The 24197-nt window shown below is 36.9% G+C and overlaps 2 protein-coding genes across 2 annotated transcripts in view; both read right to left on the bottom strand.

Moving 5' to 3' along the window:
• Positions 1-15290, bottom strand: part of LOC108596413 (potassium voltage-gated channel subfamily KQT member 4) — a 38744-nt gene extending 23454 nt beyond the window's left edge. The window contains exon 1 of the mRNA XM_017982127.2: positions 15195-15290. The gene's annotated coding sequence lies outside the window, so the exon portion shown is untranslated. The remainder of the gene's footprint in view (positions 1-15194) is intronic.
• A 4328-nt stretch (positions 15291-19618) lies between these two features.
• LOC108595919 lies at positions 19619-21315 on the bottom strand. The gene is made up of 3 exons (XM_017981208.1): positions 21201-21315; positions 20140-20213; positions 19619-20078 (listed from the first exon to the last, which is right to left on the bottom strand). The coding sequence occupies exons 1-3, from the start codon at positions 21225-21227 to the stop codon at positions 19835-19837; spliced, it is 345 nt and encodes a 114-aa protein (XP_017836697.1). The 5' UTR covers positions 21228-21315; the 3' UTR covers positions 19619-19834.
• Positions 21316-24197: the final 2882 nt, after the last annotated feature.

Raw genomic sequence — 24197 nt, 5'->3', positions numbered from 1 at the left:
CAAACAAATAAGAGACAGCTAAGTTTTTTTTATTTAAGCTAACTGAGCAGAAATCAAATACAAATTAATATTTTTAAGAATTGAAAAGCGTTAAACGCAGAAAAATAAAACTTCAGGCTGCAGCTTTAACAGACGTTTTATTGTTTTCGTTGTAAATTGTGTATTTTTTAATTTGAAGCAAACAAATAAGACAGCAAAGTTTTTTCTATGAGAGCAAAAATTTAAGATTTTATAACATTATTTGCTATTATTATGGCAACCTTAAAGCTGCGGTACTAACAAACGTTTTATTTTCTAAGAATTTTCGTTAGCGCTTGTTGAGTTTTTTATTTAGAGAAAACTGCGCAGCAATAAAAATTGCTTCCTGCCTTTTAATAAATAAAATCATGAGCAGCTTAAGCTTTAAGATCTGTCTGCGTCAACAATTTCAATTGCAGTTGATGCATTGCCAACAATATGCAAACTAGTTTTAGTGCTGCGACAAGTTGGATGAACTCTTTAAATATTCTTGTGTCGTACTCGAGCATCAACTTGGGCTATTGCCGCAGTTGCTGACCCATTGACATTGAAACGAATCGTTTATGGTGATTTACTTACGCTTGTTGCACTCGCAAGCATTTTGTATATGCCATATGCAAATGGAATCGATATTATTGATTACAAACAGACGGACAGACAACCAGCTAGTCAGACACATATAGCATTGTCAATGGATTTGTTGAGTTTGCCAGCGTTGGGCGCATGCAAAAATATTTGCATAGTTTGTCATTGTAGCTGATTGGCCCACGCCCCCTCCCCACCCAATGTGCAAGCGCCTGTGCGTAAATATTGGCAAACAGCTATAGCTATGAATAATAGCATATACTATATGCTATGCACTTTGATTGAAAAGGCAATCATTCAAATGCTGAGCGAGCGGCGTCGCATCAAAGCAAAAATTTTAGATACAAAGCAAATGCCGCGAAATTTTTTTAGTTGACGGCAAAGTTAGTTGGCGTGAATAATTCCACTAAATACAATAAAACCATTTAGCTGGCGGCATTAAAAATTTGCATAGAAATGAATGCCTCAGAGCCACGGAACTGTGCCACAAAAATAAAACACAGAAAATAAGGCGAAAATAAAATGAAAACAAACGCAATGCAAAATAAAAAAAAAACACACACACAAACAGTTGATGAGCTTCTGTTTGTGGTTTTGTTGTTGTTGTTGTTGAGCTGTGTTGCGGTAGTGGGTCGGCCCGCGGTTGTAAATAATAAAAAGCACATTAAACAGCATTTTCTTTCATACCGAAAAAAACGAAACGAAACAATTCCCAGTCCCACTTGCAGCAGCTCACAAAAGTATGCTACAGTAACGAGGCAGCTTTGACACTCGCCCAGCGCCCACACCCCAGCGCCCACTTATATAAATGCACTTTGCACTTAAATGGACATTACATTTATATTTAGCAACCAGCTTATTACAACAGCAACAACAGCAAGTGCAACTACTTCGCATAAATATTTTTATAAAATACAAGTTTGTTATACGAAGTTGCTTCGTTATAGCTCAATTAGTTTGAGGCTTTTTGCTGTGTTTTACATTTTCTTGTGTTGTGTTGTGTTTTGTGTGTTTTTCATGTTCTACGGCCGGTACAGCATAGTTGCTTACAGAATTGTGGCAGCTGCTACTTGGGGGCCACTTGCAGCTCGGCGGCTTGTCTGTCTGTCTCTCTGCCTGCCACAATTTTATGCCTTTCATTTTCATGTCCAATTTCGCAGGCAGGCAGCGGCCTAAAAGACTGCACTTGAAAATTTAATAGGCGCTGCAGTAGTTTGGCACACGCCCAGCGCCCCACCCCGCACCACATTTCACTTCTGTTGCGGCTTGGATGATGACCAATTTTATGATGAGCTCCGTCTGAAGTTCGTGTGTTTGTGTGTGTGTGTGTGGCAAATGAAATGTGAAATGTAATCCAGTTGACTGCCATGTGGCATGCTTATTTGCCTGCCAGCAGAGTCACGAGGGCCAATGTGCCAATTGAGTTTAATTTGTTGAATGCCTTTTGACAGATTTCAAAATTAACTGCTTGCCACACTCGACTGCGCACACACAGCCAGCGCCAAATGACTCGTGCCCAATAATGTTTGTTGTTTATGCGAGACGCAACAATCAGCAGCGAGACTGAGACTGAAACTCAAACTCAGTTCAGACAGCGACAGTTGCTTTGCCCGCATGGCGTATGCGTGTTTTTGATTGAAGGCAGCACATTTCACATTGGCTACGGCTACGAATGACATGCAGCTCCGCTTGACATTTAATCAAAGGCACAAGCTTAAGCAGCCAAAGCTAACAGCAAAATAGGTTAAAGGTAGTGGCGCTGAGCTTGAAGCGTTTGGCTGCTGTGGCTTTTGAAAACTTTTTCAAGTTGCTAAGCTGCAGCTGAGTTGCGGCTTTTAATTTGTTATGTAGATAGCACTGACTGTTTGTTAAAGCTGTAATGAGCTGCGAAAACTTTTCAAGTTACGTCTCAGAGCTGAGTTGAGTATTCTAATTTAGTTGAAATTGCTGCCTTGGCAAGTCTAATTTTCAGCCAGTGTCATTGGGGAGCACTCAGAACTTGCTCAGCTGCTTTTGCTTTTACTTTTGCTTTTGCACATGAACGAATTTTATTGCACGAATTCATTTGTGAAATTTGATTATGCAAACTTGAATATTATATCACACACACACACACACACATATGGCCACACATTAGTCTTTGATTCGCATAAATTTTTAAGCAGCTCGCTTCATTGATTTGCCACAAGTTTTCGCAAAACTTAGTTTAAGCTGCTTAGTTGTACTTAAATATGCTTTGCCTGCTTGTCTACATTTCAAACATGCAGCAGAGTTTTGTGTTAAGCCGATTGCCAACTTAAAGGCAAACATTATCGACAACAGTCACTTAAAAATGCAATGCACTCAATCAAGACTTGAGCTTGCAATTTGCATTTAATGCGCTTTGCATTTGACGTTTAATTGAAATTAATGTTTGCATATTTTATTGTCAAACTATTTTGGCCAAAAAAGTAGTAGCTGAGATTTATGTTTCGCCAGTTGGCAGCCAGTGCAGGCTCATTATTCTTATTGTCAGCGCTGATATGTTTATATGCCTGCGCCGATATTAAACACATGCTATAAACAATTTATATTGTTTTTTACAGCTAATTGAGTGCAATTGGCCATAAAGTATACTTGTTATTTACTTTAGAGTTCAGGCTAAATATTTATGGCGCATATGCAAAATTCAATATCAATACACGCAATTGACTTAAGAGATTTACGCACACAGAAGCAAATTAAACACAATAAGCTTTGTCTAAGCAGCAACTAACCAACTTTAGTTGTAAAGTGCAGCTTAAATTGATTGCTTAAAGATATGAAACAATGCAAAGCAGCTGCTGGCTACAAATTTAAAGAAAATTAAATAGCAGCAAAAATCTTCAAGCTGTAAGCATAACTAAAAAATATTTTTATTAGCTTAGTTACAATGTTTAAAATAAAAATGTAAGTAAGCATTTCAAAAACCGAAAATTAAATAGCTGCAAAAATCTTCAAGCTGTAAGCATAACTAAAAAATATTTTTATTAGCTTAGTTACAATGTATAAATTAAAAATGTAGTGAGCTTAAAGTTGCGTAAATTATTTTATTTATTTATTTATTTATTTAAGCAATGCAAAGCAGTTGCTGGCTACAAATGTAATAAACGCTTTAAAGATAATTGAATAGCAGCATTAAATGAAAGCCATAAAAATAACTAAAAAATGTTTTTAGTTACAATGTAAAATAAAAATGTAGTGAGCAGTAAAATTGCGCAAGTTATTTAAGCAAAGCCTTTGCTATTAATATATGCTTTTAATATAAACATTTAAGCATCAAATAAGCATTTCAAATACCGAAAATTAAATAGCAGCAAAAATCTGCAAGCTGTAAGCATAACTAAAAAATATTTGTATTAAATAAATGTACAAAATAAATGCACAAGTAAAATTGTAGCGTAAAATTGCACAAGTTAACATAAATTTGCTTTTTTTTAATGTCATTAAAATGTTTTTAATATAAATATAAGCTACGTAAACTGCGCATCAAATGCGCATTACGTATACGTAGCTGCTTCACCTGCTTAGGCACAATTGCCATAGATTTTGAGCTTAAGCTGCAGCTCGCACTTTAAGATTTCAATTCAATTAGCTTAGTTTAGTGTAGTCTTAGGTATCGAGTTTTATGTAAATTGAGTTTTGTTTTTGTTGTTGGTCTTGGCAGCCATTGCAGCGTTTGATTAGAGCCAAACATTGCACAATTTCCAGAGGAACAGCGAACGTACTTGCCCTATTAGCATAATCCGCTGACTTATGCTTGGCTATAAATTTGCATAAGCTGCGCCCACAGTTAACTGCGGCCGCACAGTGGAGCAAGCAAAACAAACTAAAGTGCGCAATAATAACAAATTGTGAAAAGTGTTTAGCAAACGCAACAGTCGCAACACTCGTACGCGTACTGATTGGCCGGCCAAGTATGCATATGTTGGTCAAGTGCAGATTTCCGAGCCGAACCGAACCGACAATGAATTTTAATGAGTGCAGTGGTTGACTAAAAATAAAAACGCAAACAAACAAACAACTGCATAGAAAGCTGCCAACTGCATTCTCAATGACTTTGACTAAATATATGTAAATTAATGAATGCAAAAACCAAAAATGTTGCCTGCGGCTCTGGGCCACGACAGCTCGAGTGTGCACTGAAATTTCCTTTGAACTATTTTCGTGTGCAGCGCTTTTTCGTTTTATTTTGAATTGCGCCAAGGTAGGCGCTAACAAATGGCGCACGCACACATACAAGTGTGCATATATATATGTATAAGTTGGCTAACAACAATGCTGGCAGCACTTGACGCGACCGCAACAATAACAAAACAACAACCGCACTAATAACTAACGCTTGTGGTGACGTGGAAAATAGTATAACAAACACTCGAATAATGTCAAAGGGTGTACACAATGTGTATGTGTATGTGTGTGTGTGTGTATTTGCAGCTGCAACTTGTTAGCCCGCTAACCGAAAAAAGCCAATAACAGCGCTAACTGCTGCAATAAATGTAACCACGTTGCGTATACGTCATGTTGCAGTAAAACAGAAGTGTTTAATTTAGTGTGCTTTATTTTAATTGCCACACACACACACACACACATGACTGACACTGTCTTTTTTTTGATTTTGTGCTGCATTTTTAATTAATTGTTAATGCATTTTGTTGTAAATTAATTGTTTTGTATACAGCTCATTAAAATGCTGCAATGCTGGTGCTTGCGGTAAATTAGCAAATAAATAAGCTTTTATTTTCATGCACAGTAAACAGTCGCTAATTACAATTAGCCAATTAAGCAATTGTTTAGAGTGGAGTATTAAATAAATATTTGCAGCGAAATTAAGCACATAAATATTCAATAAATATTTGTAGCAAAATTAAGCAAATAAATATTCAATAAATATTTATAGCAAAATTAAGAAAATGGTAGATACGTTTTTAATAAGTAATTATATATTATATCAAGTTAATGCCACAATTTAATAAAAACTGACATATTAAAATGAGCTAAAGCGTAATTTAGTCTTAATGCTGCTGCTTGAATTTTTAGCTTAATAGAAATTGCTAATTTGCAAATTTACTGTAAACAAATTTTTATTTACTTATCAACTCAAATATTTGAATTTATGTTAATTTGCGTTGGCTGCATTAAATCGAATTTAATTAGTGCATTTCATAGCGTTAATTAATTGTGGTTAGTGGGGCTTAGAGCTGAAGTTGTGTTGGCTTGAGCTTTAAATTTGATTGATTTAGCAGCAACTTTTTGCAATTCTTACAAAGTTCAACTATTTGCCAAGTGATTTGCTGCGTGTATTAAAAATCTGTAACCCAAAATACTTATTGATACGCTGCTTAATGGCACTTTGAAGTCATGCGAAACTTTCGCTTAGCCAATTGATTGGCCGCACGCCTTTTTGGGCTGCGCTCAAGATTTCCACACATATTTGTTTTATCTGCCTTTTATAATGGACAGCGCGCTATCAGTTCCAGCTCAAATTGCTGACTATATATATGTATGTATGTGTGTGTGTGTGTGTGTGTGCGTATCATATATCATGTAAGGCATTAATGTCTGGAGCGGCAATAAATGTTTCGTGCTAGACTAACAATAAGCATAAATCATTTAACACTTGGCTCGATAATCGCGCTAGCGAAATTGAATTAGTGCAGTTAAAAAATAAAAGCAAGACGCCCACCTGCAAATATTTAAATTATTTATGACAAAGTGCAAACTATGCTAATTAACTAATATGCATAAAGCGTTGAGTAAACAATATTGAACAGCAACTAAAAAATAAATAAATTTTAATTGCTGTTCAACGCTAATTGCTGCAAAATTTATGATGGCCCAGCTAATTGAGTGTGTGTAGGTGTATATGTGTTTGTGTGGGGGTTGGAAGTGGGCGTTGTTGTCTTTTTTTATGGCAAAATTTTTTTAGCCAAACTTTTGCCTTGCAGCAGCATTAGGCGAAAAATTTACTTTGCTGCTAGGCCAGCAGCTTAACTATTGATTTGCTAAACTATATACACATATACATATGTGTGTGTGTGTGTGTTTGTGTGTCGACACTGATTTGGTTTAAGCGATAAAAGTGTAGAAGGTCTTTTGTGTCGGGCCAGGCCAAGCATAACAGTTTAAATGCGAGGCGGGTCTATTAAAAAACAAAATGGAGTACATGCCTGCACACACACACACACACATAGTCAGCACACACACACAATAAGCCAACATGCAATTTATGAACAGCTTTTTGCTAGCGGGCCAAAATGCTCGTTTGAAGCTAACAAAATGTTCTAGCCGCTGCCACGTACCAACTACAGCGCTGACAAAAGCCAAAAGTAGCATAAAAAAAATCAAACTGTTGGCCAAGAAAAGCTAAAACAAAAACACCACAAAAGAAATTTAACACAGGTAGCAGCGAATGGGGCTGGGAACTTCATGCAAGCGTAGCCAACAAATTGCAGAGACTTCTCCAGGGAGCTAGTGAAGCTGCCCAGTGCCATTGCCGTTGCTCGTTATGGCAGCTGCTGAACTGAAAGCTGCGGCGGGGTATGCTAAGCTCGATGCGGAATTAAATGGCAGTCAAATTTTTAAAGCAGCCTTTACTATAATTGTAGACAAAATAAATGAAATTTGGCATATTTTACATTTTAATGAGCAGGCAACACTATCAAAGCCACAGCAATGTCTAGAGATCTCGCTTCGCTTCTAAACTAAATAGTAGCAGTTTTTATAGTTTGTAATATTTAGTTCATAAAAAATAGCATAAAATTTATAGCACGCTTAGTTTATGTTTCACTAAAAGCTCGTAGCTGATTTTTGTTTGGTGTGAAGTTAATTTGAATTTTTGTGGCTGCCCAGCATATAAAAAAATGTAGACTTTAGGTTTGAAAAAAGGTGCTCCAAGCTTCAATATTTAATATATAAGCATATAAGTTAGTATCAACTAAATTATAGTACTGGATTGAATGTATTTACTTCACAATAATCATTAAAATAAGCAAATGCGCTAAATGCAATCAAATGTTGAATAAATTTAATGAGAAATTTAAGCATAAAAGAAATAATGTGAGAAATAAATGAAGAAATAATTTTTTTTTTGTATTACTTATATTTAATACTTCTAGCTAAAGATCTTGTAAGTGCTTAAAGCAAATTTAGTTTAAATGAAGCAGTAAATAATTTTCTTTTCGTACTACTTTCATTTAATATTTAACTATAAAATAAAGCGCTTTAATTTCTAGCTGCAGATCTTGAGAATGTAAAACATAAATTTAGTTTAAATGAAGAAATAAAGTAAAATAAACCAAGCTAAAGATCTTGCAGGTGTTAAAATCAAATTTAGTTTAAATAAAGTAGTAAATAAGTAATAAGTAGTAAATAGCTAAAAAAAAAATATTTATTTCTAGCTAAAGAAATAATAAAAAAAAAATTCGTATTACTTTCATTTAATATTTAATTATAAAATAAAGCGCTTTAGTTTCTAGCTGAAGATCTTGAGAATGTAAAAAGTAAATTTAGTTTAAATGAAGAAGTTAAAATAAAGCAAGATAAAGATCTTGTAACTGTTAAAAATAAATTAAGTTTAAATGAAGCAGTAAATAATTTTCTTTGCGCATTACTTTCATTAAATATTTAACTATAAAATAAAGTACTTTTATTTCTAGCTAAAAAAATAATTTTTATTTCTAGCTAAGGAAGTTAAAACTTTCTTTTCTTTTTACTTGCGAGTATTAATTTTTTTCACCGATTCTTTTGCATGAGTTTAATTGGCGTGCATAAATTTTAAAAAATATGCTGTTTTAATTAACGTACGTCAGTTCAGCTGCTGGCATGTTATAAAAAAAAGCGCTTGACGACTTTAATCCCGCTGGCGTTACAAATTTACAGATCATTTAACAGTCGAGCCCAGCAGCCAAATGAGCTGCCACGTTAGTCGACGCTTAATGCCTGTTTGTTGTTTGCAAAGGATTAAATTTATAAAAATTGAAAGCAGCTGGCGCAGGTAGCTCTCGTTACAAGCGATACACACACACACACACAGACACATGCAAAGCAATGAAAGTTTCACACTGCATTCGTGCGCTATAAGCCGTGAAAGTTTTATGCAAATGCTCTATGCTAAAATATGTGGCAGGCTCTCGGGCTGGACAGGTAAACTACCCGCTCAATTTGTGGCCTTGAGGTTCCCGGTTGGGGTCAGTGGGGGGGGCAGTGATATATTGGCGCATAAGGCGTCGAGTGCAATTTGCACGCTTCCCAACCAAAGCCACACAATTTGCACTAACAACAAAATTTTGAGCGAAAGTTATTTTGTGCAATTTTTCGTAGTAGGTTATATATTTTTTTTATGCATGTTTTATGCACAATGGGCGTGCGTCTGTGTGTGTGTGTGTGTGTTGCATTCTTTAGCAACAATAACCTGTGCAATTTGGCCAAAGTGCGGCTGCAGTTTAGTTGTAATTACATTGCTGCATATGTATGAGTGTGTGTGCGTGTAAAAAGTTTTTCAATTACAACTGAAAAAGCAAGCAGCCATTATTGTTTACTTTGTAGCAATAATTTTGACAATGAGCAGCTGGTTATTGTTACAGAAATTTGAGTCAAGCAGCGCTCATTAAATTTAGACGCAAACGCAATAAAGTTAATCGAAAGGGTTATAATGAGCTTATGCATAACATTTGTGCTAACAACCTTGATCGATTTGTATTAACGCTGTTGTCGCAATACTGCGCAGTCCTGTTGTGCAAAACTTAACGTGTCCTTCGATAATAATAATAGCGACTTTTTCGCTAAGCAAAACAGCAACACTAAAGGACCGAAGCAATCAAATGCCACATGTCAACGGCAAATCGAGTGTTTGTGCATGTTGCAAAGAAAGTTTTGTGTGCTGTCTCGCCCCTTGACCTGACACAGCACAAATAATTTGTCGTGCAGCTTGAGATTTTTTATACTTTTATTGCCAAAGCACAAATGTGAGCAGGTTCATGCCAGCGGCTAATAAAGCGACGACCTCATTCCAAGCGGCAGCCAAAGACAAAGACAGCAACATTGTAATTATGCGCACTAATTTAATAATAATTTCGACGTTGATTTAAGCCCATGTACCGCGCATATTAATTAAAGACGTTTTGGCTTAGTCAAGCGCTGGCAAATTGCTTGCGATTTACTCTGCCTGGCACGCATATTTAATCAATTATACAAATTGCCAGCAGAGCCAAAGAAATGCCGCGTTGCGATGCTTATCAGCTAGTTGTAGTTGCTGGTGGGCGTGGCATGCGCTTCAATCTGATTAAATACAACATAAATTCGCTTATCAGAACTTACGTTTACCAAATGTACGCAAATTCGTACCAAAAAGCTGTCAAAAGCACACACACACACGCAGCTCACACACACACACATAAGCAGCGCCTAATGGGTCACAACTTTGTGCACGTAAATTAAAAAAATGAGCAAAAGAAATGCGCAGAAATGAGAAGAAATGGGCAAGGTAAAGACAGCGGCCTGGCGCGCGCATAATTTTCAATTTTCGTGCTGCGTTAAAAGCGCTGAAAATTGATATTGAAATATTGAACTTAACGATGACACAGTGGGACGCAAAGCTACAATTTTACTATAAAAAAATTATTATGCTTGAATAAATATTGCTAACGCTTTTTCCTGTTATCACTCATTAATTTTTTTTATCATTTTCATCATTTTCTTTTATAGACAACTGTTCATTGATAAATAAATATATGAAAAAATGAATGACTTTGAAATCTTATTTATGTGCTTATAGTTTAAACTTTATTTATTGCACATAAAAATTGAAACCACTGTGCGCACTGTGCGAGTAGCAAAACTAGCAAAAAATGTGCAACAGCTGAGACCGCTGAACTTTAAAAGGTAAATGGCAAAAAATGAGTGCTTATCAAGTACACTGCAAGAAATTTAGCTGCCTAAATTAAAACATAAAATTTTTCAATTAGTGTCGAGCATAAAATTAAATTGCCTATGGCAAAAACTTAATTTTCTTCAAAGCTTTTGTTAACTATTTTTATTTTATTTTGCAGCGCTGTTAATAAGCAACGCCTCACACTAACTTTGCTGACAGCGCCCCAAACATAAAAAAAGGGGTTTGACCACAAAAGCCACAAGGACTTGACGTGGGTGGTGGTGGCGGTTGGCGTCTTGCTAAAGTTTTTGGCGCTGCTAAAATAGCTTTGAAGTTTGTGGGCAAAACTTGAGTTGCCGACAAATTAACTTATAGATGTATGGAACCTGTAGGGACAACACACTGTGGCATGCAAAAATTTGTTAAGCTCAAGTGTTAGAAGCCAAGTGACGTCATTGTCAATGGGATTTATTACGCATACGCCAGCGTGTGCAAACAGCACAACATTTGGTTGGCCTCATTTGCAGAAGTTTTATTTTCACTCGTTGTTGACTGCCAACGCTTTTACTTTTTTTTTTACTTTTTGCTGCCTTTTTTGCGGGCTTTCAATGAAAAAGTTTATATAGCGAGCTGACGTACAATTTGCATGTTGTTGCGACTGCTGCTGCTGCTGCGACTGCTGCTGCTGCCATTGAATGTCATAAAAGCGTGTGTTTGAGGTAAGGTAACAATAACAAATAAGCGAGCGAGTGTTGAGCATGTGTCTGTGTCTGTTTGTTGAGTGAAGCTTCAGTTAAACACACACACAAACACACACATGCAAATGTCCAAAGTTCTTGGACTGGCGTAGACTTTTGAATGCTCTGCGTATAAAAATAATTCAAGTAGCTGCTGTAAACAAATAAGCTGCGTTGGTATGCGTGTGGCATTCATTTACGCAAAGCTGTGGCAAGAAGCTAAGACGCCAAAGTGTGTGGGCGTTGGCAGCGAGGCGAGTCGCAAGTTAAGTTAGTCGCTCGCAGCGGTTTTTAAAGTCGAACGCGCGCATTTGCACATGTTGCCATATGTGGCACACACGCACACACACACACACACACACATGCAAATTTAAGAAGAATATTTTCAAGCTGTTACTTTAGCACTGACGCCATTTTGTGCGCTTGGTTGCATGCCACAGTGTCCTGATCCTGCAACAACAATTAAGCGCAATCTACTTACACTCAACGCGCCAGCTGGCGCTAAGCTCTGCGCTCGACACACACACACACACACACACACACACGCACACTTAGGCACTTGCGTTTAAGTCCTTGCATGCTAGAGAGGCGACAAGTCTATTTATCCTTGCTTATGCTTTTCCTTACTTATTTCAGCATAATTGACAGCGCTCTTCACTGCTTTTGTTACTTTCAGCGCTTGCGGGCATATTTCAATTTTGTTAAATGAAACAAAATTTGTGCAGCCCTATTAAAGTGCGCTGCCAAATTTATAGCCCCAACTAATATGGCAGCGCTTTAAGTTCCACACAACTTTATGATATATTTCCCAGCCATTTAACATGTTTATTTCCTTTTTGGTTCGACTTTTGTTAAATGGCGCGTAAAATTTTACACTCAATTGAGGTGTGTGTATGTGTGTGTGTGTGTGTGTTTTTTTATATAAATTTGCTGTAGCTTATTGTATACTAAATGTTTGCCATTTGTTTTTGTTTAAAGTTTGTATTGTTCAGCAAGTTAAATTTAAATTAATGTATTAAATGCTTTTTGCCTTACAGCGCAACTTACACAAAAGACTAAATAATGCTATAGCACAAATACACAGCCCCAGCCATTGAATAAATAAACCGTTTCGTTCGCTCTCGCATTCAACACAAAAACATTTTTAGTTTTCCGCATGCTGTGCCCAGGCCCTAGCCCCTTGTATTTATTTATTTAGTTCCAGGAAGGGACAAGTTCGTAGCGCAAACATACGTAAATACTATAGAAAATTTACGTTGAATTTTCTTCGAACATGTTAACTGCTTACAATTGTATTTTACAGCGCCTAGAGCGCTTTAACTAGTTGCAGTTAAATTAATATTTGTCTATAAGTAGTAAAGCAGCTTAAAATGCGTATACAAGTGCGCGTCTGATTTTTAATGCGCAGCTTTGCTTGCTCATTATATAGCAAAGTTAATTATTTATAGCAAATATATTTTAATTGCAGTTCAATCATTTCAAAAGTCAAGAATGTTAAGAAGCTTAAGCAGTTGCCAGGCAGCAGCCAGTTATAAAAGCTACGCATGTTAGTTAAAGAACAATAATAATTATTATTATATTTATGCTATGGCTATGGCAAAGGCAAAATTTAATATAATAATGCCAAGGTATAAATTGTTTGATTTATTTTTGTAGCTTTTAGCAACAGTGTTGCTCGATATCGGCTTAAAATATGAAATATATATGCTCAATACTTCAAAGCACCTTTTGGCATGTAAAATCAAAGTGGGCGTGGTGCTAAACTAACGAGCAGCAACAAATTTGCTTGTAACTTTGACATGTTATGCTGCATGTTATGTAGTTAACAGAAAATGTTAAATGCTATGTTAGTTTTGTTGAGAGCGAAAGGCTGAGTAGGGTGTGTTCTTTGAAAGAGCCAAACGCAGCAGTTTGAGTAGCTAACGCTTTAAGATACTAATAAAGATACTTAATATTATTTATGTTTTGTATATTTTTTAGTAGGGAGTGACCACTGAGAGAGAGAGAGATAGAGACAGACACACTAGCTTAAGCTGCTCGAACTCAATACAAATATTTATTTAAAAATAATAATAAGCAGCTTTAGCTGCAACTCTTAGCTAATAAATACTTAATATTATTTATGTTTTGTATATTTTTACTAAGAGAGAAACTCAAAGTGACAACTGAGAGAGCGAGAGAAAGTCACTTAGCTGCTCGAACTCAAGACACATTTATTTTAAAATAATAATAAGCAACTGTTAGCTGCTCGAACTCAAGACAAAAGCTACTTATTATTATTTTAAATATGCGCATTTTATAATCCAAGCTCAGACGCAAGCGAGCGAGTTACAGATGCTATAAAAATATAAATGATTTCTAATCAGACAGCCGCCATTTTAACGTAACACATGGTCCAGCATTAAAAGCTGCAAGCTGCTTATGCCAATTGAAAATCCTTTTATGCTTGTCAAGCTCAAACAACAACAACAACGACGACGACGACGACGACGTTTGGCAATAAATCGCGTTTATTGCCAAGCTGACAGTCAGTTGTGCATTTAATGCTGCCAGCCAAATGTCATTTCAAATCAGTGCGCCAATTGTCAAACTGTAAAATTGATCAAGTTGCCAAGCTATATATATATATGCTATATAGTAAAGCTTGAGTGCAGTTGTTACTGTGGATTAGCAACATATGCAAAATGCACCTGCGACTGCCACATGGAGAGCTCTTGTAATTGATTTACAAATGCAAATGTTGTGCGCTGAGTAGCGTCCAGGTTGGGCAGACGTCCTTGCTGAGCAGCAGAGCTGCAGTTAGAGCAAAGCATTGCCAGTTGTAATTCCCTTTGGCAGCAGCAGCAGCAGCAGCTACTAACGTTGAATACGATTTGAGGCACGTACAGCAGCTTGTCGCTTATCTTGGCTAGGCAAACACCACGCCCACACACACACACACACACCGCTGTTTGTGGGCGTACTACCCCCAGCACTTTTTTTTCACACTGTTTATACTCATTGTTGGCATTGATTCGCTTGAAAATCAAAAGTGCTAAGCAATTGAGCATTAAATCCGCTTTAATTGAGATTTCAAGTAAATAAGCAAACTGCTTGCAAATTCTACAGCCAGTCGAGCTTGCATATATTTTGACACGGCTCGGCTTCATAGTTTGCTCTACAAATTGGTTTGTCAGGCGTTATAAACTAGGCTCTGGGGCCCCCAGGCCAAAAGGGCGTGTCGAGTGCACTCGCCGGCACGTACAGCAGTCAGTAGTACATAATTTCAAAAGCACGTTTTTCAAAAACTTTATCAGCTGGCAACAAGCAATTTGTTTGACTTTATATATATGCTTGCTTATTTTTTATATTTTTTTGTTTGATATGTCTGGCCATGCCCTGCAGCTAAACATTTGTACATATGTTTCTATATAGATTTGCAAATTTTCATTTTTAAAAGATTTTCACTAAAGACACAGATGTGCTTTCATCTTGACTGCAGTTCTTTGCTTTAACGAGCCGTTAACAGGCCAGACATATTTAAATATAAATACACGCACACATGCACACACATGTGTGTGTTTGTTTGTATTTATGGCAAATGCTGCTATAGATAAGTCCAAGCACACAAAGCACCAGCATTGAGTTTATCTATTTACACTGGCAAACAGCAATAATCATAATGATAATAGCGAACATTTAAAAACAAATTTGAATGTCACGCCTTGTTAATAAACTTGTATAAGCAAAAGAATTTTACTGCACATTTATTTATTGCAAACATTAAGCAATTGCAATTTATGGTGCAATAAACGCTCAATTTGAAACATAATTCACTTTCATTTTGATAGCTGCAGCAGCAGTAAATTATAATAAATAAAAATAGTAAATAAATTCGCTGCGCTTGCTTAACGTAATTGGAGCAGTTGTGTATTATTTGTTAGTTGTTTATTTAAGTAAATTAATTGTAAAATTATTTTTCGCACCTTTTTGCTGAGCTGCTCACAATGTCAGCAACAATTACTGCCTTATTTGTCTTAATATTTGTTGTTTGTTTTATTGTAATTGCTGATGATTGTTTAAATTTTATTTTGTATTTGTTTGTTGTTGTTTTTTCTTGTTGCGCGCTTTGTTGCTATTCAAGCCAATTTAAGCTTTTAATCAGCAACATTTTTATTAACACACACACACTCACACACACACACATATGCACATTTGTTTTGTCAACTCGTGCCAAAAAATATGCGAAACTGAATTTTTTGTTGAGAATATTTAATACACGCGACGTGTCTGGATAAATACGTATACGTAATGTGCTGCAAACGTTGCGTAGCCGTGCCGTGTGTACAGAACAGCGTCGTCTGCGATACTTGTGCAAAAAATTTCAGCCACAAAAGATGCCGCCAATACTTTACAGTTGCGCTCAAACGTACACGCACACTCACTCTCAACTCGTTGTCGGCAACGTTTTGAGTGCTTTTTGGCTTAGTCGACGTCATCGTTGCGGCTGCCAACATGTTGGCGCTCAAACCGTTTGGTTTGCACTCAACACACACAACTCTCGCTCTCATTTGCTCTCGCTAACTGTTGCCCGTTTGCATGTGTGTGTGTGTGTGTGTGTGTGTGTGTGTGGCATGCGATTATTTGGCTTGGTTTTGGTTTCAGTCTTTCGTGCTGGGCATGCCAACGTTTGTTGCCTGAGTAGGTTGGTAGGTCACTGCCTTGTTTTTGGTATACCCATGCGGCTGCCACTCCCACACACACACACGCACACTCTACCTCTCGCTCTCGCTTGGCTACGTCTGTGTCTGTGCGTCGGCTTAAGTTCATTAACGGCGACTACTTCGCGCAACAGTTCACGGCATTCAGTCGCCACCGACGCCGCCGCCAAGTCATCTAATACATGTAAGTGTACCGAGTGTGCGTGTGTGTGTGTGTAACGTTAGTTAGTTTGTAAGAGATACTCACATTTTGCGTTTTCTTTTTCGGTTACTGATTGCTGCCTCTAACGCGCCTTGGGCCTCAACTCTGCATGAATGAAGCCACAATTGGAATCCCTTTGGCTTGGGTTCATGCATTCAAATCTGCGGCCATCTTGACTTGATGTATACTATTTGCACGTGCTTGTTTTTTATTGTGCGCATTGAGTAATCTTATAAATAAGCAAAGGCTTGATAACGTCTCAGTTTAGAATAAATAAATTGAATTTCGAATTAGAGCCAAGCGCTAGCTCAAAATCAATTCAATTCAACTTAAAGATACATTTTTTTCTAGCATATGCAGCAGCAGCTCAATGCGTATGCGTAATTTTTATGACTATAGCTGTGTGGCTGGCGCTAATTAAGCGCATTTTCCAACTGCCCACATACGCACATTATGCGGCAGCAGCGCTGCCAACTCGCCTAAGGGAGAACTCATTAACAGCAAATCCCAAATTAATTGGGTATTAGACACAATGCATTACCGGGCTAAGCGAAAAGTGTTGCCATTGGCCTAGGCCTAAATAGCTATAAAATGGCCAATGGGCGTGCCAGTTGCCATAAAATTAAGCAAATAATAAAAAAAAGCAAACACACACACAAGCACACACGCACACACACACACAAAGTGTGTCGCCTTTGCTTATTGATTCTTTTCGGCTCTGTAAATAATTTTTTTATGCACTACGCAGCGCTCATAAAAATATTTATGCTGTAAAAACAGAAAATATTTTACATACCCTTTGTATATGAAAATTAACATGCAGCCTTACGGACCTTAGAGACACACACACACACACACGCACACGTATATAGAGCAGTGCTCTGTTTGTTGAGGCACATTGCTGCATTATGATTATTTTTATGCGTTATAGTCAGCAAAAATAAAAAACTTTATATTTAGAAAGTGCAGACACAAAAGCAAACAAAGAGACTTTCACATAAACTGTTATTTTGTTCAGTCTAGGCAGCTTAAATATATATATATATATATATATATATGTGTGTTTGTTTTCTTGCTTTGGGTTCACAGTCGTATGTCAAGCAACAAAAATTATTGTTTAGATTTTATGCCAAAAGTTTTGCAACGCAACTTTAATGCTCTAAAAACCACAAAAACAATTACAAATTCTTAATTTTTATAGACTAAGTTATAAATTAAAATGCTAGCAGCAGCTGCTTTATATTAAAACTATATGCATATCAAACTCATAAGATATAAATTGAGTTTGCTTCAAAGTTTATATATTTTCGATTGCTTTGTGCGCATTTCTTTGTCAGTTACTGTATTTTTAACTAGCTGACCTGCGTTTTTATTAGCTTGCACAGCATTTAGTGCATAGAATTGCTTTATAAGCTACAATATGTGGCCTAGCAATAGTTCAATGTGGCTCATTTATAAAACTCACGCTGCGTTGATTGTTATGAACATTTTTGGCGTACAACTAAATGTACTTAACACCAACGATTTATATATCATACACACACACAATAAGCGTGTCTGTGTGTGTGTGTTAGATTGGAATTGTGTGTGCTGCAAATTAACCCAGTCACGTAGTACGCTTAGTCGGGCCTAATCAAATAAACGCGCCAAATTAAACAACAACAGCAGCCTAAGCAACAACCACAACGACAAGAGCAGCAAAAATAAAGCGTCAAGTAAATATATGAGCTTGACACCTCAACATCAGATTACAAAGCACACACACACACACACAGACAGTGTAGAGACATTTATTTGCGCAACTATTTCATACAGCGCTCAAGAGTATGCTACGATTTGTGTAGCTTGAAAATAATTATAGCAAAATATTGAAAGTCTGCTTTGATTTATGCACATAAAATACAATAAACATTGATATAAGGATTAAAGTGTATATAAATTTAATTAATACAGCGCGTAAAAAGCTTAAGCTGCAGCAATTTGCAATTCAATTGCAAAGAGCAAAGCAAGAAATTGCCATTTTGTTTATTATTAATTAACAAACTAAAAGAAACTGCATATTAATAAATGAATATGCATTAATATCGTAAGCAGTGTTATTTGTTATTTTTATTGAAATTGTATGCTGTAGCTACAAATTAAGCAGAGCTTAAATTAATAATCAAGTTTATCTGCTACTCGCACAATATTTGACTCTTGACTTCATCATCTCACTAACGATCTTGCTGTGAGCCAAAAATATTTAATAAATCTAGTTAGTTTCTAAAACTAATTGTAGTCACAGACCTGTGGCCATCTTAAGCTAGAGCTGTCCATTATGACGAACGCGCTGTGTGACTTGCTGACGTTTTTTGTTTACCTTGTTGCCTTGTCTAATATTCAGCGGCATGCGCTTGACGTCATATTAATTATACGCCACGTTGTGCTTGGCACACAAACCGTGATTGGTTTCGTAGCTACGATGCTGTGATTCAATCAGTGAGTGGCAAGCGATTGAGCGACTCGCAATTGAGTGCATTGCTTTGGAGTGGCCACTTGGAGCGTCTGCCGAGCGTAGCGGGGCGGGGCGAGCTCACTTGAGTGCGTCTGCCACAACGAGCGCAGTTGTTTGCCACTGTGCGTTGTTGGCCACGTTGTTTACATGTTTATTATCTGTTTTTTTCTTTTCGTTTGCTGTGCTGTGTGTGTTTACTAGACGTGCACGTGCTGACAGCGCTCATCCCGTTGCTCACTCCAACGCGCTCTTTGGCTGTTGAGCTTGTTGCTTTCGGGCACAAGTGCCACTACCTGAGCATGAGGCCAGGGCAGGCAGGGCAGGCATGCATATTTCATTGGCCATAAGCTGAGGCAGCGTGTCTCAGGCCGCCGCTAATCGCAATTGTTGAGAGCACAACAAAAGCGAAAAGCAAAAAAAAAAAAGGGCAACGCACATCATTATTTTTAGCCAAGTTGTTGTATTTTGGCTCGTTTATTTATTTATGCGTTTACTTTATAAATTCCCAAAACTGTTGCATGTTAATTTCAATTTTTGAAAGGTAAAATCTGCGCAAGATTTGCAATTTTCAATTTGCTTTTGTTGTTGCTACAGCTTGTGGCATAATCAACAAGTCAGTTTCAAGTGCTGACTTTCATTTTCTGTGGTCTTAAAACTGTGTCAACTGTGTCTTTTGTCTTGTGTGTGTTGCAACAAGCACAAGCTTGCCACAAATATGCGTTAAGTGTGCCAAGCTGTATACAAAATTTAAGTTTTGCTTCTTGAATTAAAGGACACGTTGCATATTTTTAGGCTGCTGCTGCTGCTGCAAGCAAATTTAATATTGTTATTTATGCGTTGCTTTTGTGCTCAAATGATGAATTTGAATATGAAAATGCAACCAGCTGTGCCTTGAATTGTGCTGCTTGCTTAATTACAACAACAGCAACATTTGCAAGCTTTGCTATTTACATTTATTGTGCTTGGAAATGAAACAACTGCAAATTTGTTTGCTTAAAATGTAATACGTCAGTTTATTGCACAGAAAAGTTTTTGCTTACGCGACAAATCACATGCAGTTAATGCCGAGTCCTTCATATTGCGCGTATTTTGGTTTAAGTGCTACTTTACTTAAGAAATATACTTAATGCTTAGATTCCTTTCGCCTTGTGTGTGTGTGTGTGTGTTTGTTTTTTTTCTGCTGTGTCATTTGGGGCATTTTGGGCGTGCTTAGACAAAAGGATGCCGCGTGCGTCGCTTGGCCTTGACGGGATAGTCATAACCCTCGAAATCGTCATCGAGCTCATCCTGTTCGTTATGGTGATGATGATTGTAACTGCTGCGATGATGTTTCTTTGGCTCCTTGTGCTCCTTGTGCTCCTTGACCGGCACGGGTATGGGCACCGGCACTTTTTTTATGACCGTCTTCGTGTGCACATGTGTGTGATGCTTCACGGGCACATGTATGCGTATTCTATGGGTGCATGTGTGAGTGTCTTATGTCTGTCGTTAAAGGCGTTGCCATTTGCACTTACTTGAGCTTGTCGCCTGATGGATGCGCGCTCGTCAGCGCAAGCATCAGGCAAGTGATAAACAGCAAACTTAATGCCTGCAAAACAAACAAACAAACAAGCCGCATGAAAAATAAAACAACAATAAAATGCATTAAAATAAAATAATTTGAAGTCCACACTCTTTGGCGCATGCGGCGTATGTGTAATATTAGCCGAGCCTGTCTAGCCACACAAACTTTAAGTCGCAGACTCTGCAATTACGCACAAGTAGACGCAATAAAAATCGATATTCTCTTAAGGCGCCCCCTCAAGCGTATTCAATTAGCAGTTGCAAACGAAAATTGGAAAATGCTCAAATTGCTTTTCAATTGTTTCGCTCATCACTTTCCAACTCATTAAACTGGCCATCTGGCCCTGGCCAACAACAACAACAACAACGCTAACAATTTGCTACATCAATTTGTTGTATATGCTATGTCTATGCTTATTTTATAAATATAAAACTTGGCATATGCTTTTGTTTCGTTACTTTTAGCTCGTCAATCAAGCCAAGTGCTCAAAAGTTTGAGTTTGCATAATAAGCTGATCGATAGACTTTACTTTGGCGCTGCACAGCAACAAATTCCAGCTACATTTATTTAAATTTAATAACATTTTCATTTTAAACTCAACGATTACAGCATTAAGTATTGTTGTCCATTGAGAGCACTTGATCAACTTTTGTTTAATTAAATAATTAAATATATGCGCGCGCTTAAGTGCCCTTAAGCGTCTGTCTGTGCGCTTTGGCCACATTGTCAAAATGCAATAAATACGCATTTATATTTTTAATATATGCAGCTGTTTGCCTTTTTGCCAGTTCATAAATCTTTCACAGTTTTTCTTGCGCTTCATTGCACTTGCAAAAAATAAATTGTTTGTGTATTTATAAAAAATATTTGTTGCCCAATTTATTTATTGCGCTTTAAGCTCGCGCTTAACTTTCTAAGCTGGCATTTAATTTTTGCATACGACGAACTCAGTTATTGTTTTTTTTTTTTGTTACACTTTTGCTGCTTTTGCATTTGTTTATTAACACTTACTCCTGTGGGTAAATGCATTTTTTGCATTTGACGCTCAACACGCTGTCGTCAGTCTATTTGTTTCAATTTACAACTGTATATAGTTTATATTCATTTATTTATTATGCAGACGTTTATTATTGAGCGCGTTTACTCCAGCTGCGACCAACGTACAAACGGAATTGCATTGCAGGCAGCCGCGCTGCGGCGTTTAAATATACAAAAAATCAAAGAAAAAAAGTGCTACAGTGAAACGTGCCACAAACAACGAAATGAACGCAATGGAGCAACAAAAACAACAACAACAACAACAAAAAAAAATACAAAACAGAGAGTGTAAGTGAACAAGCCCACAACAACAACAAACTAATGACATGAAGTTGGCAAACTTGGAAGTAAGTAAAATGAAAACATAATCAACACACACCACACCGGCTGCAAAAGTTGATCAGCTTAAGCTAAGCAGCGACGGCAGCAGCTTCCGAGCGAGCGGCAGGCGGACGGGGCGGGGCGGGGCACAACTCAGCTGAGACAGCTAGAGCGGCTAGCTGCGGAGTTAGTGCTGCAAAGCGTGGCATACAAATATTAGCCGCAGCGGCTATAGGCGACTTTAATAGACGCTGTAGCTAAGCAAAGGCGCATCGCCTAACAAATGCAATTCATTTGCTATTTATGTATTTAAAAAGCTAAAATTGTTAAAGAAATTTTAGCTGCTTGTCGTCTTTTATTATACAGGATTTTTTTTACTTACTTATTTTATTTACAAGATTAATTTTTATACAAACTAATATAATAACTAAAGATGGTGAGCTATTTATTTCTTTATTTTCTATTTAAGATTAATTATTATAGAAACTAATAAGCTATAAAATATAAAAACTATAACTATACATATTATATAGATATATTAAAAAACTATAACTAAAGATAGTGAGCTACTAAGGCCATCGACTTGTCGATTTTTTTAATTAAGTGTTTTATTTAAATACAATTAATTAGCATTAACTAAAAATTTCAATTGGCCATTAGTTACTTTTGTTAAAAAAGTTAATAAGCCCTAAGTGCGTCTATTTTGTTGATCTAGAAAAAAGTGAGTTATTTAGAATATGTTTAAAAAACACAAATATGTTAAATTTATAAACATTTGTATATTACACTGGCAGTATAATAAAATGCCCAAAGTTTTTGCATATCAACTTATTTTCAATTATGATTAAGCTAAAAGTTATTAAGGAATTTTATATAAAAGTGCGTCTAAGCTAAGAACAGCAGTATAACTATCTTAACTTAATACGCATATTATAAAATGTATTATTATGTTCAGCCAATTGCTATAAAGTCCTAGTCTATACTAAACTTAAGCTTATTTAATTCAATTTAGCTTTGTTAGCATTTTGCCTTTGTTACATGTTTATGAAAAATATTTATATTAAAAATAACTAAAGCAATGGAATATAAAATGCAATTTAAAATAAATTGTAGCATAAATCTGAGCCTTCAAATTTTGCCAACAATTTATTCAGTAATTTATATAATATGCTTGTTATTGTTATTTTTGCTTAAGCCTAATTTGGCTTAAGCCAGCGCATATGCTGGGCTTGTTGCTTGGTAGCGTGCGCTGTGGCTTTTAGTGGAAATTGAACTCGTATAGCAACAGCAACAGCAATCACAACGGCAACGGCAGCAACTTTAAACGCACAACAGCAACACAATCACATTAGCGCAGACAAACTTGAAAATGCGAAGCAGCGCAATGTGAAAAGCCGCCAAACATGAACTAACATGACTAACAGTGAAGAGCGAGAGCGATAGAGCGATAGAGAGAGAGAGAGAGAGCGAGTCTATGTATTGGTGTCGGCTAAGCTGGCAGCGCCAAAGTCAAAAGCGTAATTGAAGCTTGTGCCTCAGTTAAACGCCAGCGATTATGTCGACTGGCTTTTCATGGTGAGCCGCAGCCGCAGCAGCAGCAGCAGCAGCAGCAGACAGAAGCAACAACAACAACAACAACAATCAGCAGGTTGTGTTTGCCACAAGGATTATGCGGCCTGTGGCCGCCGCCGTCGTTGCTTCCTGGTTGCCTAAAAGCCTCGACGCTAACTGTAACTGTAACTGTAAACGTGCAGCAAAAATGTAAAATGCGAATAAAAATTTGTAACCGAAAATGAAAATGAAACCGAAACGTAACAAATCATTTGATTTGTGTTCATTTGTGTAGCTCCTAACGAAGTCATCACAAATTGCGACTGTCTGCCTGCTACGCTGAAATATGTTGACAAGCCAGCAAACCACCAGCACCACCAGCACCCGCAGCCGCAGCCACCCATCGATCGCAGCACAGATATTCGAATGTTGCGCCCACAGCGGTATTGACAGATTTTTGACAGTGGCAATTTAAATGTGCAACGAGGCAGCAGCAGCAACATCATGAAATTGCAATTGAGTTGATTGGCATTGCCATTCTGGCCAACGGGTTATTTTCAGCCATGTTAATGGCCAAAGCCAACTAATGCAGGAAGCAGCAGACAAATAACAAGCGCTGGATATTAAAACACGATTAATCTGCATGAAATTTGCATTCGATTTCATTTGTTGGCATTTTTTTTAGTTAATAATTTTTGTATTTAAGTAAGAAATCTTTAATTTAAAAGCAGCAGCTGCTTAAAAAATAAACAAAGAAAGCTTAAGCTTAACTACTAATTTGAAATTGCAAGAATTTAATGGCTAAATAGAAGCAACAGCTGCTTAAACTTCATAAAGAAATAAACAAAGCTTAAGCTTAACAATTAAATTGCTTTAAGGCTTGCATTGATTTAACTTAATTTGTTTGTTTGATTTCATTTTTATTACTTTTTAAAATAAATGCATAAGCATTGCCTGTCAATTGAAATAAAGTTGTTTACTTTTGGCGTCGCGTAATCAAAATTGTTGTTCAATCAATTAACAGCTTTTGATTGACTTTTCCAGAATATAGTGCAGCCTTAACCAAAATGGAGCATTGCCAACTGGTTTGAGTCCCCA

Source organism: Drosophila busckii, chromosome 2R, assembly GCF_011750605.1.
Source record: "Drosophila busckii strain San Diego stock center, stock number 13000-0081.31 chromosome 2R, ASM1175060v1, whole genome shotgun sequence".
NCBI lineage: Eukaryota > Metazoa > Arthropoda > Insecta > Diptera > Drosophilidae > Drosophila > Drosophila busckii.
This window is presented reverse-complemented; position numbering and strand designations above follow the sequence as displayed.